The sequence below is a fragment of the Nomascus leucogenys genome, chromosome 11 (assembly GCF_006542625.1).
Source record: "Nomascus leucogenys isolate Asia chromosome 11, Asia_NLE_v1, whole genome shotgun sequence".
In the NCBI taxonomy this organism is placed as follows: domain Eukaryota; kingdom Metazoa; phylum Chordata; class Mammalia; order Primates; family Hylobatidae; genus Nomascus; species Nomascus leucogenys.
In genome coordinates this window covers 100,178,434-100,195,224 of record NC_044391.1, presented here as the reverse complement: position 1 = coordinate 100,195,224, position 16,791 = coordinate 100,178,434, and the positions used below count along the sequence as shown (strand labels likewise).

At 40.4% G+C, this 16,791-nt stretch overlaps 1 protein-coding gene across 3 annotated transcripts in view; it reads left to right on the top strand.

The window, feature by feature from the left end:
- The window catches only part of ZMAT3 (zinc finger matrin-type 3), a 52,032-nt gene that overhangs the window by 1,887 nt on the left and 33,354 nt on the right, over positions 1–16,791 (top strand). For all 3 annotated transcript variants that reach the window (XM_030822845.1, XM_012510812.2, XM_030822844.1), the window contains exon 2: positions 2,183–2,509. In XM_030822845.1, coding sequence (XP_030678705.1) covers positions 2,240–2,509 — 270 coding nt within the window. In that variant the 5' untranslated portion in view covers positions 2,183–2,239. The remainder of the gene's footprint in view (positions 1–2,182; positions 2,510–16,791) is intronic.

The following is a 16,791-nucleotide window of genomic DNA, read 5'->3' as shown; positions in this document are numbered from 1 at the left end:
TCTAAAATGACCATATCTGTTTTTGCTTTCTGGATTATCTTTGCTTGATTCAATTAAGAGAAATAATACCATTACAGAGAACCTGACTTTTTAAATGTTAAAACTCTATATTGCTTTTCTTTATGTTCCCAGAGATATGGGCAGTACACTTCTGCTTAAAAATTAAATAATACTATCATTTTTCTGAATTTTGTGATTAATGAGAAGTATTGTTAAATTCTGTGACTAATACTTATGCACTTTGCCCTTAACTACATTATTTTCCCATCACGCTGATTTCCTTTGTTGCCTCCCCACCCCAAATTTCGTATGAAAGTTGTTACTTGATTTTCAGGTGCTGTGTAGTTATCAAATGTGGTAAAATAGACTTTAACTTTTCAAAATTTACTTGATTCATTTTAGTAATTCTATTATTGCCTTAATGTACACATTTCCATTGCAGATGGAAAATTTCAGCAGCTTAAAATAGCCATGTTCTATTGACCAAGAGAAGAGGTTTTAATAATACTGTATTGAGAGAGTGGAGGGAATTGTGGATTTTGAAATAAGGATTCTAATTTGGGTTAATTAGAATCTTGGGAACTCAAAGGGTGTACTGTGGTTCATTTTGAGACACTCAGGGTTAGACGACGCCATCTCGGGGGGGAGGCAGGAGACATTATGGATAAAGATTGAAGAGGGAGAGGAACATTTTGGGTCTTTTCTGAGGGAATTATAATAGAGACTATCAGTTATTTGTTAAGAAGGAGGAGGGAAATAGCCTCAAGACTGAGGAACTGGAATTATACTGTGGCTTATGGTGGTGTGATCCATTACTCCACTGGACATTTCCTTGATACCTTATTTTGTGTAGGTAATTTACCTAGAGAAGGAGGAAAAATTTGCATTTTACAGGGACTGATGAATATAATCTAAGGCTGTATGAGGCAGGGCCGTAAACTCAAGAGCTCACAGAGAACAGGCAAGTAACAAGTACAGGCAGCAGCTGAGTGGGGACTGGGGTGTCCCAGAGAAGGCAGGCCTGGCTAGAGGGCACAGTGCCTCTGAGCACTAACTAGCTAATTGCGTCCCATATAGGAATGTGGGCCAAGTGATGCCAGATCATCCTTTTTCAAGAGAAGCCACGAATCTCTTGAATTTTAAATGCTAACAACTAATTCGACTTAAAAAAATGAAAACGAAACTGTATATTCCAAACAGCACATCTGTGGCTGTATGCGGCCCACAGGCTGTTTGCCACCTCTGCTATAAATTTGCTCAACTACTTAAATATTGCTAGTTGATTAGAAGGAACATATTTTATTTATTTCTGTCATACTTTAGGCTATTCCTAGAGTTCCTTGAAATTTTAGCTATTTCTGTAAGTGCTTTAAGGATTCTGCAAGGTGATATTCTTTTATTCACTCTTTTTGACATTGGTTGGTTGGAAGATATGTTTGCTAAGATTTTTAGCTGGTGGTCTTTTTTTTTTTTTTTTTTGAGTCACAGTCTTGCTCTGTCACCCAGGCTGGAGTGCAATGGCACGATCTCAGCTCACTACCACCTCTGCCTCCCCGGTTCAAGCGATTCTCCTGCCTCAGCCTCCTGAGTAGCTGGGATTACAGGCGCTCGCCACCACACCTGGCTAATTTTTGTATTTTTAGTAGAGACGGGGTTTCACTATGTTGCCTCGAACAGGCTGGTCTCAAACTCCTGACCTCAGGTGATCCACCCACCTTGGCCTCCCCAAATGCTGGGATTACAGGCATAAGCCACCACACCTGGACAGCTCGTGGTGTTTTTGTCTGTGCGTGATTATCATTAAGAGTGTTTAAGTGTAAGTGTGCCTGAGGGAAGGGGTCTGGACTAGGTGACATTTGATGTCCATTTCAGCCATGTGACTTTTAGATTTAGCCATGGATGCAATGCTATTAATGTTCATGGGCCAGAGGGATAGCAGTTGGAACTGTGCCAAGCAAAATGAAGCCAAATCTATAAAGCCATTCTCAGTGGAAGAGCACCGTGTTAACATGAATTAACAGGCAAGGGAAGTCTGCTAAATGAGGCCAAAGGAAAGAAGTCCCAAAGATGGGTTTGGAGAAGTAGAAGAAAGGGTCAGATTATGTTGTCATTTACATGTTATCTTGCTGAAGTCTCATTTTCAAGTGAGTTTTTTGTTTCTGTTTTTTTGCTGTTGATTCAGATTTGAAGACCTTGCTTCTCATCACCCACTGGATTATGCCCAAGGCTTTCCTACCCAATGATCCTCTTGCAACACGCCGTGCTTCCTCCACCTAAGCAGCCCTCACCCTCGCCTCCTATGTCAGTGGCCACCAGGTCTACAGGAACCTTGCAGCTTCCACCACAGAAGCCTTTTGGGCAGGAGGCTTCCTTGCCTCTTGCAGGGGAAGAAGAGTTATCGAAGGGAGGGGAGCAAGACTGTACCCTGGAGGAGCTATGTAAGCCCCTGTACTGCAAACTCTGCAATGTCACCTTGAACTCTGCACAGCAAGCCCAGGCTCATTATCAGGTAAAGGGAGAAAAGAAAACCAGGCATTTAGTGGGGTGAACATTTCAGGGCTCTGGCTATTTAGCAGTTGTCTCTCCGGATATGACTGTGCCTGGAATATCAAGATGGCTTAGAGAACAACTAAGTATGAATTTGTTTGATTAAAAGCCTTATGTTTTTACTTTAAAAATAAGTATCACTTTTTGTAGAATGGATCTCAACCTGTTACACTAAGCTGTGTGGCATGCGATAGCTTACCAGTCTTTGTAGGCAAATGTAAATTATCTATGCTGGCATTTGAACCTGTAGTCTTAAGAAGAACAAGTATTTAAACCACGATTTACCAGCCTGGGTGACAGATCGAGACTTTGTCTCAGACAAACAAAAAAACCCATGATGTACCGAACTCAATTCAGTGTAAAATTGTTTAGAAGCTAATCTAATTTGCATCATTTCGAGGTGACCTCTGTGCATGACTCTTATGCTTTCTATTTTTGACTTCTAACTCTTATATATCCTATCACTGGTAAGGAAAACACAGGTATCTTTTTGTGGTGAGAATCAAATGACATTGCAATATTGAGCCCTGTCCTTCGTTCATAATAAACATACTCTGATTTATTTTAGCCCATTAGTGTAAACTAATACTGGGTTTTAAGATTTAAAGCTTTCCCCTCCATGTTGAATAGCTAGTGGAAAGGACCATTTTAAAGGATAATATTACCTAAGAACAAATGGAAAATTAAACTTTGGCTAGCAAGAGAGGGTACAATATTTCTTTTTATTCTAGACATTTGTATATATAAAGTTAAATAATTTCCTTTTTTGGAGAAAAGAGACCTGGGAAATAATCAAGGACAAAACCCACTGAATGATGTCTTCCCGGGTCATCATTGATTTGATTATTTATTATCTGCATGAAAATCTCTAGTAATAAGAGAGTGTGGTAGAAGACTGTTACACAGGTATTTCTTCTGTTGTGCACTATAACTTTCTCCAACTGAAAGTTTTTGTTTACTGTGGGTGTTAAGTCTTTTCTGTTTTGTTTTGATCCCAAAGACGGATTATCGTGTTGCTTTTTGATTGTATGTCGGAAGTATTTTGATGGTCAATTGTTTTCTCTGGTTTTTAGGGGAAGACATAATATGTTGCCTTCTTTAAGTTCCCATTATGTGGTTTTGTTTTGCCCTCAGGTGCAGAGTTGAGTTAATTATATCTAGCAGCTCTTGACATATGTCATCATTGGTTCCTAAAGGCCTCTTCTGGTTTTATTTTTACATTTTCCCTCTTTCCCCAGTATCTACTGTCATCACCTGGCTGTCCTGTACAGTTGTTTGATACAGGGTCTTCCTTTGCCTGTCTTTACCATTCAAGCAGAGTCTGTTAGGATGATTAATCTCAACTCCAAGACTCTATTAGCTTTCTTCATTTATTCCTATGGAATGTTCAGTTTTATAGCCTAAGACTCACTTTGAAAAAAGAAGCCAGGGTTCTAAAGGTTTAATTATTAACCGTATGAAGCCCCTAACAAATCATTAACTTGGGGGCAAACCCACTTGTATGCTATATACATATATAATTATCTTTTTTTTTTTTTTTTTTGAGACAGAGTCTCGCTCTGTTGCCCAGGCTGGAGTGCAGTGGTGCGATCTTGGCTCACTGCAGCCCCTGTCTCCGGGTTCAAGTGATTCTCATGCCTCAGCCTCTCGAGTAGCTGGGACTACAGGCACACACCAGCACACCCAGCTAATTTTTGTATTTTTGGTAGAGATGGAGGTTCGCCATGTTGGCTAGATTCAGCCTCCCAAAGTGCTGGGATTACAGGCGTGAGTGACCTACCACACCCAGCCTGTAATTCCCTTTTAAGGAAGAGTTGTTTACTTTTATGAGGGAAAACTCTTGGGCAGTATGTAATTTTAACATGTGTGTGGATTATACATATACCTTATTTCTTTTTTTCTCCTAATAAAACTTTTTGACTTCATGGACTTTGAAAGGTGCTACTGATGATACATAGAGAAGATTCAGTTTGATGCAAGGTCTTTGGATTATAAGGCTAAAACTAGAAAAGCAGAATCAACATTTGTTTTTTTCTTTTATTTTACATTTTTGCGTGTTTGTTCTAAACTTTTTGGTTGACAAGATCAGTAATTATACTTAATTTCAGTTTCCTCAATGACACAGTGAATAAATAAATTAGAAAATATAAGAAAAGGGAAATACAATTTAGGTAAATTTCTCAAAAATCAGAATTTTTAAGTGGAAAGGTTAAAGGAGAACAGGATGTAATGGGACAATTTAAGCAGCTAAAAACCAGGGTAAAACATGGGAAAGAAAAGAGAAAACATGGGAAAGAAAAGTAAAACAGGGTAAAAACATGGGAAAGAAAAGAGGCAAACAAGTAATCAGAAAGTAGAAGCTTACAGAAAATGAAAAGTTTGGGTATAATAAAGTATATTGCTAAGACTTTAGAAGCAAAGATTCGAATGAGACTGATGTTATTGGTAACTCTTAAAGAGAGAAGATTTTAACAGAGAACTATGGCAAAGCAGTTCATGTGTAAAAATACAGAGCAATTACTTTAGGGTAACATAGAAGAAAGGTAATCTTACAAGTGTAATCTGGATTTCAATAAGATAGAAATGGTCAAGATGAGAGTGTATAGTGCAAAGTGTAGATCAGAATAATAAACAGAGTGTGAACATAACTCTAGAAGTGGGTGAGCTACCAAAGAAGGAAAGCATAGAAATGTTAGCCTAAAAGATGCATCAGAGGGTGTACATGAATAAGCAGTAATAAAAGAAAGATTACTGAAGACAGGGCTAAGACCAGGCCAGGTGTGGTGCCTCACACCTATAATCCCAGCACTTTGGGAGGCTGAGGCGGGAAGATTGCTTGCGTTCAGGAGTTCAAGGCCAGCCTGGACAGCATAACAAGACTCTGTCTCTACAAAAATACAAGGAAATTAGCTGGGCATAGTGGCAGACACTTGTAGTCCCAGCTACTCATGAGGCTGAGACAGGAGGCTCACTTGAGCCTGGGAGATTGAGGCAGCAGTAAGCTATGATCATGCCACTGCATTCCAGCAAACAAAGACAACAACAACAAAAAACACACAAAAAAGAGAAGCATAAGACCAATGAGTAAGGTTTACCAAGCGCAGGAATAAGTAGAATGCCAATGATTGTAGACTAATAAAACAAAGTGGTTTAGGATTAAATGAGATGATGGATGTAAAATTTTATGTCAAGACTAAAAACTTACTTTCTAATTTTTAATACAGAGCATTACCAAGCTGTACCTTCATTATTTCAGTTATTTGTGAGATAAAATGGGTCACGGGTAGCCTGTTTATGAGCTAGAAACACATTTGTGTGAAGTGATAAATCACTGTGATTACATTACTCAAAACTTTTTAGTCAGTTGATGCCATTGTTGAAATCGTGGAGTTTCAAATTGCCTCGGGTATTGTAAACAATGGTGGTTACACTAGAGCCGGACTGTATCATGTTCCAGTAATCCAGGACACGCAGTGGAAACTGCCCAATAAATACTTCCCTTTAAGCTCGCTGGCGTTTTTTCCTGACATCCCAGTGTTCCCAAGCTGGGGCTACCTTAGCAGTGACCCATGTGTATCTGCAGTCATCACAGATTTAGTTTTATTCCAAGGACTTTTTAAAACTGGTCAGTTGGCTTCAAAACATCATCAGCTGTTGTTTTATTTTTAATGAAGCCATCGAATTTTATATTCTTAAAATTAGGGCTTTGGGTATAACTTAATTTAAAATCCAATCTTTGGAGGAGAAACGTATTTTCATTTTATTAAAGTCTATCTGCAGGCTTCAGGTTACTTAGGGCAAGACTGGCATGGGGTAACATACCACTGTTTCATCAGCATAAATGCCCAGAGGAAGAATTGCTTTAGCAGGGAAGGTTATTAACAGAAATAAAAAAAAGCAAAAACCATGGGTGAATTTTGCTAAGGCATCCACAGTTTAAAGTCACCAGTTTATTTGCTAATTTGCATGTATATATTTGACAGGATCTGCTTACTCAAAGTACATTTATAAAATTTGTCATAAACATGGTTTTCTATTTGTAATATTTAGTAGCCAAATAACAACCTACCATGTTAATTAGATTGATTAGAGAAAGAGAACACAGGTGAAAGAGTAGTTTTAGAATTAGGATGCTGATCGTAGTGGTCTTAATTCATAATTCATAATGAAGAGAATGCTATTAGATTTTTCCCAAAATTTAAAGCACCGATTTTGGCACTTACATTTTAATATTGATCACCCAGGTTTGGATCAGTGAATTAAATCTCAGCTAATTTTCATGTATTCAAAATTCTCCTATCTGATTTTTTTCCAAACAGACTTGGGGTGGACTGAGAATGGCCAAAACACACTTCAGATTTGGTTTTAATGCATGTGCTTTACACGTGGCATATATGCTTTGGAATCTAACAGCTTTGGGCTAGAATCTTGGCTCAGTTACTTTAGGCAAGACACTGAATCTCTCTTTATTCAATATCTGTAAAGTAGGGGTCATTGTACTTCCTCTGCAGGATTGTGAGACTTGCATATGTTATCTTAATAAATGCTGGTTGATTGAAATAGGTTGCTATTATTTAGAAGTGTTTGGGTCTCAAATGAGCAGAATGAGATGGTCTTACTGTTGTTACTGCCTTGACAGTAACTTGCTGTAGGACCTTGTGTAAATAAGCAAAACTTTGTTTTCCTTGATCGTTCTCCCGAGATAGTCTTTTAGATCCAGATACCAGGTTACCTTAAAAGATTCTCATGAAGAATAATTCAACCAACAAATGAGGCAAAATAAAATGATTTTCAAATGTAAATATGCTTTCAACCGTACTACTCGTCTGTCAGCTTAGTCCATTTACCCAATAATCAATCCTTGTTGGTTTTCTTGTTCTGCTCTCTGAAATCACTAGCTCTGTAGGCTTTTCTAGCTCTTGCTTTGATCACTTTAGAGGACAGAAGCTCTCTGTGATCCTGCCAGTTTTTTGCCTCCTCCTCTAGTCTACCCCTAACTCATTTCTTCTTATTTCAAAATGATAGATACCCTTTCTTTTGTCCAAGTTTGATTCCTCATCCTGTTTTCTGGATTTCATCACCTTTTCACATCAATCAAAAACTGTGCTCAAGTCTCTTCTATATAAATAAAAATAGCAGCAGCAACCTTCTGTTTACTTTTAATCCCTTCTGTTAGCAACCTTTCTCCTCTCTTCTCCTGTCCTTAGCATTCTGCAGGTAGAATTGTTCCCTTCAGGTCTCCATTTCCCATTCATTCCTCAGCCCACTGTACTCTGATTTTCCATTCCCACTGCAATGGTCCTTTGCGGTGTCACCATGATCTTACAGGCCAACTCTAACTCCTTCTCACTTGACCCCTTTGTAGCATTAGCCAATGGTAACAACTTTCTCCTAAAAAATTTTTAAAATATTTTTATTTAAAATAATGCCTGAGGAACCAAAGGGTTTATAATGAAAAGTAGTAATTACCTATTCTCCACCCATTCCCTACATTTTTTTCCTCTCTATTCTCTTCTTTCTGACTCCCAACTTGAGCTGGCTATAGTTTTACTTTGATACTGTTAAGATTGATGACATTTTTATCCATTCTGTCATCAAATTAAGTTTTCCACGCTCTATTTGCAGGCTGATGCCAATTGTTGAAAATTAGCGTTCAGTTTTTGCATTATTATGAATAGGGAATTTTTATTATTATGAGTAGGGAAATATTGTTCACTGCAGAGCTGTTTCCTTTCCTATATTTCCAGTGTCATGATCCCATGCTACTCACAACAGATGTTCAGATAGGTAACCCTTTCCTGAATGCCACCAGTTGCTCAAAATTGTGTCTATTTTAGTTTGCTTCATATGTGGATTATAACTTTGAAATAACTTTTTATTTTTCCTTGAGTTTCTGGTACTTAAAAAAAAAAAACTAGAGAGAAGAATCTTAAGCCTTTCAAAAAAGGTATTAGCATCTCAGTCTTTCTTTATATTGCTTACAACCCATTTCATTTATCTTCATGAAACCTACTGTTTTCTGATTCTGATTTTGACTAGTTGTTCTAATTTGGATTAGTTGTTCCATATTTGAATCATTACTTCATTGTGTAGGTTTTGTATTTCCCAGAGTTTTTAGTTGCTTTTCTTCTCCCCTCTTTTTCTTGCATTATATTTTTCATATCATCATTCTCCCTGCCATCCCTAAATCTCAATCCCACTATTTATTGTATGGAATTTTCCTTTTATCCTAGATCCCTCTATCTCCTTGCTCCATTTTCAGCTGGTGTCTGCTGGGTTTGCTGCACAGCTTTGTCAACTTTGGACTTAACCGCTCTTTAGGTTGGACCACTATTTTCTAAATATATATGTTTTCTTTTTTAAATCTTGTTTTGTTGGAGTATATTGTCACATTAAGGAAGAAAGAATGAATATAAATATATAACACATTTTTTTCCTTGAAATAAAATGAGGGAGTAATGGGAAATAATTTTTTTTAAGCCCTTGTGTTTCTAAAAAATGTTTGCATTGTGCCTTCATATTTGACAGTTCAGTTCCAGGTTGGAAATTATTTTTCTTTGGAATGTTAACAGTTGCCCTCTATTTTCTGTTTTTATCTAATGTTGCTGAAGAGAAATCTTCTGATTCTTATTCTTTTGTTGGTGACCTGTTTTAATTCTGTGTCTTTCTTTTTTTTCCCCTGGAAGCTTTTAGGCTCTCCTTTTTATCCTTGTAGTCTGAGATCTGACAATGATGGTTATGTCTAGTTTTCCCCTGGATACTTTTTCATTTGTCCTGGTCAGCACTAGTAGATCCTTTCAGTTTGTGTACTTCTGTTTCTCTTGCTCTGGAGAATTTAAAAAATATTCCTTTTTTTTTTTTTGAGACTGAGTCTCACTCTGTTGCCCAGGTTAGAGGGCAGTGGTGCAGTCTCAACTCACTGCAACTTCTGCCTCCTGTGTTTAAGCAATTCTCCTGCCTCAGCCACCCGAGTAGCTGGGATTACAGGCACCTGCCACCACGCCCAGCTAATTTTTTTGTATTTTCAGTAGAGACAGGGTTTCACCATGTTGGCCAGGCTGGTGTCGGACTCCTGACCTCAGATAGTCCACCTGCCTTGGCCTCCCAAAGAAAAAAATATTCTTTCTTAGTTACTATTCTCTAGAATTTTTATTTTTCCTTCTAGGAATCCTGTTAGCCATTATCATGGTTCTGCTGGATTGATTCTCTTATTTTTCTAGCTTTATTGAAGTATAATTGATGGATTGATTCTTTATATTGTTTGTCTCTGCTATCTTTTATCATTCTTTTCTTTTTTTTGTTTTAATTTGAGACATGTTCTTGACTTCTAATCTCGTATCGAATTTTTTTTTTTTTGCAGTTGCAAGATTTAATAGAGTGAAATAGAGTGAAAACAGAGCTCCCATACAAAGGGAGGGGACCCAAAGAGGGTAGCTGTTGCTGGCTCAAATGCCTGGGTTTATATCCTGATCATTGTCCCTCCCACTGTGCTCTGAGGCAATAGGTGATTGGCTATTTCTTTACCTCCTATTTTGCCTAATTAGCATTTTAGTGAGCTCTCTTATTGGTCGGGTGTGAGCTAAGTTGCAAGCCCTGTGTTTAAAGGTGGACGTGGTCACCTTCCCAGCTAGGCTTAGGAATTCTTAGTCGGCCTAGGAAATCTGGCTAGTCCTGTCTCTCAGTCCCCTTCTCAACAGGAAAACCCAAGTGCTGTTGGGGAGGTTGGCTGATGACCGTTCTCACTACTTCCTGCTGAATTGGGGCCATAGTAGGGGTTGTGCAGTTGAGATTTCCCCCGGAGGGGTGCCTACGATGTCATTAACATTGGAGAATGGGCTAGCAGGCTGGTCCAGGGGTCTGTGGTAGATTTTAGTCGTGGACTGCATCTGGGGCTCCATTTGAAGAACGATTTGTAGTTTTACAGCTTCGATTCTGGAAGAGACAAACTTAACAAGGAGGTTAAAGATACAGGGATTGAAATGTATGGCCTGCAGTGCAGGGGATTATTTCTTTGGCACACTTCACAGGCCCTGACTATCTGCTTGATAGTTTTGAAAAGGCCTGGTACAGTAAGTAATACTTTGGCCATCTGATGGGTGCTATCAATGCCTAAGTGAAAGGTTTGGTGAAGGGTTTTAAGTAATTTCCATTGGTTCGCTGCAGGCAAAAGTATTTTTCCATCTTCGGTGGCTAGCCATCCTGAGGGGAGGAAACTATGTGCTCGTGAGGTTCCCCATTCTATTTCTTCTTCTGAGTACTGGGGCTTGGTTTCCCAGAGGGGATTACCCCACATAGGGGTCCTTCTATAAGCATTTCTAATGGAGGGTCCTGCCTTGCGGCTCTTTTGGCTTCAATATCCACTTGGCGTTTCCCTTCTATTTCCCTTTCCTTTCTGATGACCCTGGCAGTGTAAGACTGCCATCTGTTTAGGTTTCTGTACAGCCAATAATAATCTCCTAATGGCTTCCTGATGTTTGATAGGTGTTCCCTCGGAAGTTAGGAATTCCCTTTCTCTCCATATTGCTGCATGGGCATGGAGGACTAGGTAAGCATACTTAGAGTCCGTATATATAGTTATCCTTTTTCCTTCTCCAAATTCTAGTGCCCAAGTGAGGGCTATTAGTTCTGCCAGCTGAGCACTAGTTCCTAGAGTGAGGGGATTACTTTCAAGTATTCCATTATCACTGACTGCTGCATAGCCCACTTTTCGAAGTCCTTTTTCTACAAAGGAACTTCCATCAGTGTACAAGTTGAGGTCGGGATCAGTCAAGGGAACCTCTAAAAGGTCCCCTCGAGCGGCGTAGGTTTGAGCAATTACTTGTTGACAGTTATGTTCTATCTTTTCTTCATTGTCTGGAAGAAATGTGGCTGGGTTAAGAGTTGCACAAGTGCGCAGTCACAGCACTGGCCCTTCAAGTAATAGAGCCTGATATTTAAGTAAATGGTTGTCTGACAGCAAGTCTCCTTTAGCAGTGAGTATGCCATTCACATCATGTCCACACAGTAATATCTCTTCCCTGTATTATTTTAACTGCTTTAGATACTAAGACTGCTACTGCCACCACTACCCGTAAACAGTGAGGCCAACCCTTTGGCACTACATCAATTTCTTTACTCAGGTGTACCACAGGTTGCAAGCCCATCCTTTGGACCTGTGTAAGGACTCCTAGAGCTATTCCTGTTTTTTCTGTGACATATAAAGAAAAATCTCATCCTGTTGGCAAGCTTAACACTGGGGCTTGGGTTAGGGCCTTCTTTAGGGCCTGGAAAGCTACTTCTGCTTCAGATGTCCATCTTACTAAATGGGTATTGGCTTTCTGAGTTTCCTTAATTAGTGTATAGAATGGTCTGGCTATTTCACCGTACCTGGGAATCCATATTTGGCAGAAACCTGTTATACCAAGGAACCCTCTTAGTTGCTTTAGGGTTTTGGGATGAGGATAAGCCAGTATAGGCTGGATACGTTCCTCACTGAGGGCCCTGGTGCCTTTGGATAATTTTAGCCCTAAATATTCAACCTGCTGTGAGCAGAGCTGAGCCTTTGGTTTGGAAACCTTGTAGCCACAGGTAGCGAGGAAATTTAAGAGCGCTTGGGTGGCTTGATGGCACAAGGTTTCTGAACGGGCGGCTAAAAGTAAATCATCCATGTACCGAAGGACAGGAATGTCCAGGTATTATGAGAATTGGCTCAAGTCTTGGGCTAATGTCTGGCCAAATAGATGGGGGCTATCCCTGAACCGTTAGGGTAAAACAGTTCAGGTGAATTGAGATGTTAGGTTTGAAGGATCTTCAAAGGCAAACAAGAATTGAGACTCAGGATGTACAGGGATGCAGAAAAAGGCATCCTTAAGGTCCAGGACTGTAAATCACTCTGCTTCCTCTGGTATTTGGGAAAGCAGAGTCTAAGGGTTAGGTACAGCTGGGTGTAGAGGGACAGCGGCCTCATTGATAATCCTGAGACCTTGCACTAACCTCCACTGCCTGTTGGGTTTCTGTACTCCTAAAATTGGAGTCTTGCAGGGGCTATTGCATGGTTTTACTAGGCCTCGGGCTTTTAGGTCCGTAACAATCTTTTGGAGTCCTTGTTGAGCCTCGGGTCTAAGGGGTACTGCATTTGGTAGGGAAAGGAGGCGGAATCCTTTAGTTTAACTTGAACTGGACGGGTATTCTTTGCTCATCCATATTGTCCTTTTGTTGCCCAGACTTCAGGATTAATTTCTTCCTCAAGCAGGGGATAGCAAACGGGTGTTCCTTCTCCTATGTTCAGGTGTATAATGGCCCCTGCTTTTGCTAGAATGTCTCTCCCTAACAAGAGAGTGGGGCTTTCAGGCATAATTAGAAAAGCATGTGAAAAGAGTAAAGTTCCCCAGTCACAACTTAGTGGCTGGGAGAAGTATCTAGTGACTGCTGTCCTAGGACCCCTTGGATAGTGACAGATCTGGAGGACAGTTTTCCAGGACAGGAGAGTAAGACTGAGAAAACCGCACCAGTGTCCAGGAGACAGTTAACCTCCTGGCCCTCAATGGTCAAGCATACCCAGGGCTCTGTGAGGGTGATGGCAGGGCTGGCGCTTGCCCCGGGCACCCTCAGTCCTGCTGCTGGATCATCTGGTTAGTGGCTTCTGACTCAGAGGACTGACCTTCATCCCCTGGGGCAGTGGGCCTTCCAATGATTCCCTTGACATAATGGGCATGGACAAGGGGGCGGCTTATTTCTACTTGGACAATCTTTTTTAAAGTGTCTTTGTAGACCACACTGGAAGCAAGCCCTATTAGGCATTCAATTTGCCCAGCTTTTGCCTTTTCCAGAGCCTCCAAAGTCCCCTTGCCTGAGGGCCATGACTAAAGCGGTGGCCTCTTTTTTATCCCATTTGTCCCATTTCACCTGCTCCTCCTGATCTCTATTATAAAAAACTGAGGTTGCCAAGTTCAATAGGGTTTCTAAGTTCTGCTCCGGGCCTAAGGCGGACTTTTGAAGTTTTTTCTAATGTCTGCAGCTGACTGAGTGATAAACTTATCCTTTAAGATTAGTTGGCCTTCAACAGAGTCAGGTGACAGACAGGTTTGCTTCCTCAGTCCCTACCTTAGTCTCTCCAGAAAGGCAGTAGGATTTTCTTTCTTTCCCTGTGTGATAGTGGACATCATTGAATAATTCATAGGCTTCTTCCTAGTTTTCCTTAGTCCTTCTAGCACGCAGGTTAGCAAATGTCTGCGGCACCAATCTCCATGTTCTGATTCTGTCCCCCAGTGAGGGTCTACACTGGGAACTGTCTGGTGGCCTGTGGGGAATTGTTCTTTCCTCTGTTGTCATCCTATCGTTGACCTGACTGAGATACCAAAGATCGCCAAACTCTCGGGCTGCAGTTACAGCGGCACTTCTCTCATTTGGGGTTAGTGTCTGATTTAGTAGTAACATTATATCTCTCCATGTCAGATCAAAGGATTGTCCTAACCCTTGTAAAACATCAATATAGCTGTCAAGGTTATCTGAGAATTTACCTAGGTCTATTTTAATTTGCTTTAAGTCTGAGAGAGAAAAAGGTACAGGCACTCTGGCTAGGCTGAATTCTCCTCCTCCCACTGCTTGGAGAGGCATAATCGGGGAATATTGGCACTCTGGTTCATTGTTTACCCCTTTGTCTATCTCCTTTTGGACCGTTTGGGTTAAAGGGGGGTCCTTATTAGTTGGGGAAGGAGTCAGGGGGACGCTGGGGTAGGGAGGTAGACTCTGAGGGCTTCCCGTAGGGCATAAACCACACTTTTTACATAATTGTGAGTTGTCTCTTAATGAAAAGAAAGGTTGCACATATGGCACTTCACTCCATTTGCCCTCCTTTCTACAGAAGAGGTCTGGCTGTAAGATGATGTTATAATTTATACTTCCCTCAGGAGGCCAGGTTTCTCCCCCTTGAAGAGGACATTGTGGCCAGGTGGTACTGCAGAAGACTATAAGTCATTTCTTTCTTAGCGTCTGAGGGTCAAATTGGTCCCAATTCTCTAGAATACATCTTAGGGGCGTTTTTGCCTTGGGAATGTTTCCCATCACTTTGGAGGTCCCTTCGTGGTTGCCAAAATGTTACTGGGGGGGTCCTTGCTCCCAGAGCTCCCAAGATGGTGGCGGGCCACTTCAAAGATGGCAGCAGGCCACTTCCAAGATGATGGCAAGCCTTGTGTTCTCTGACCTGGGGTTCTTGGCCTCAGGGATTCCAAGGAATGGAATCCAAGGAATGGAATCTTGGGCCATGCGGTGAATGTTATAGCTCTATTAGAAGCCGTGGGTCACAGAAGAGAACCATGGAAGCCAGTGACTAGTGTTCAGCTCGATTAGAGTGAACCCGGGCACTTAGCCATGTAGGAACAATGGCAAGCCTTTAGTCCGATCGGGAGTGGCAATGGGCGCCTCGCTGGATCAGGAGCACAGCGGACACTCTGCTGGATCCAGAGGGATGGAAGTCAGCGGCGGGTCTGCGATGGAGGCAAGCAGCCAAGTGTTGGATGGCGAGCGAAAGCTGCTCCAGCGGTAACAAACACGGACCAGAAGAGTGCAGTTGCAAGATTTAATAGAATGAAATAGAGTGAAAACAGAGCTCCCATACAAAGGGAGGGGGCGCAAAGAGGGTAGCCTCATATTGAATTTTTTAATTTGACAGTCATATTTTTAATTTTTAAATTTAAATGTTACATTTCAAACATTAACATTTTACATAATTACAGTACAATTGTCAAAATCAGGAAATTAACACTGATTTAAATAAGTAAGACTTCTGGATTTCTTTTTCTCAATTCATAGATATTCCATATCTATATTCTATATCTATACCTGTATTCTAATTTTATTTATTTTGATTTATTTTATTTTTTTGAGATAGAGTCTCGCTCTGTCACCCAGGCTGGAGTGCAGTGGTGCAATCTCTGCTCACTGCAACCTCCGCCTCCTGGGCTCAAGCAATTCTCCTGCCTTAGCCTCCTGAGTAGCTGGGATTACAGGTGCCTGCCACTGTGCCTGGCTAATTTTTGTATTTTTAGTAGAGATGGGGTTTCACCATGTTGGCCAGGCTGATCTTGAACTCCTGCCCTCATGTGATCCACCCACCTCGGCCTTTCAAAGTGCTGGGATTACAGGTGTGAGCCACCGCGCCCGGCCCAGGTTGCTGCAAATGCCATTATTTCGTTCCTTTCTATGGCTGAGTAGTATTCCATAGTATATATTAATATATGCCACATTTTCTTTATCCACTCGTTGATTGATGGGCATATTTTTTCAGTTGCAAATTGTGCTGGTATAAACGTGTGCACAAGTATCTTTTTCATATAATGACTTCTTTTCCTGTGGGTAGATACCCTGGAGAGCGATTGCTGGATCAAATGGTAGATCTACTTTTAGTTCTTTAAGGAAGGAATCTCCACACTGTTTTCCATAGTGGTTGTACTATTTTATATTCCTAACAATAGTGTAAAAGTGTTCCCTTTTGACCACATCCATGCCAACATCTATTATTTTTTGAGTTTTTGATCATGGCCATTCTTGCAGGAGTAAGGTGGTATCACGTTGTGGTTTAGATTTGCATTTCTCTGATAATTAGTGATGTTGAGCATTTTTTTCATATGTTTGTTGGCCATTTGTATATCTTCTTTTGAGAATTGTCTGTTCATGTCCTTAGGCCACCTTTTCATGGTGTTGTTTGTTTTTTGTTGCTGATTTGTTTGAATTCCTTGTAGACTGGATCTTTGTTCTTTGTTGGATGTATAGATTGAAAAGATTTTCTCCTACTATGGGTTGTCTGTTTACTCTGCTGATTATTTCTTTTGCTGTGCAGAAACTTTTTAGTTTAATTAAATCCCATCTATTTATCTTTGTTTTTGTTGCGTTTGCTTTTGGGTTCTTGGTCATGAAGTCTTTGCTTAAGTCAATGTCTAGAAGAGTTTTTCCAATGTTCTAGAATTTTTATGGTTTCAGGTTTTAGATTTAAGTCTTTGATCCATCTCTAGTTGATTTTTATATAAGGTGAGAGATGAGGATCCAGTTTCATTATTCTACATGTGGCTTGCCAATTATCCCAGCACCAGTTGTTCAATAGGGTGTCCTTTCCCCACTTTGTATTTTGGTTTGTTTTGTTGAAGATCAGTTGACCGTATTTGGCTTTATTTCTGGGTTCTCTATTCTGTTTTATTTGTCTAAATGCCTGTTTTTGTACCAGTACCATGCTGTTTTGGTGACTATGGCCGTATACTATAGTTTGAAGTC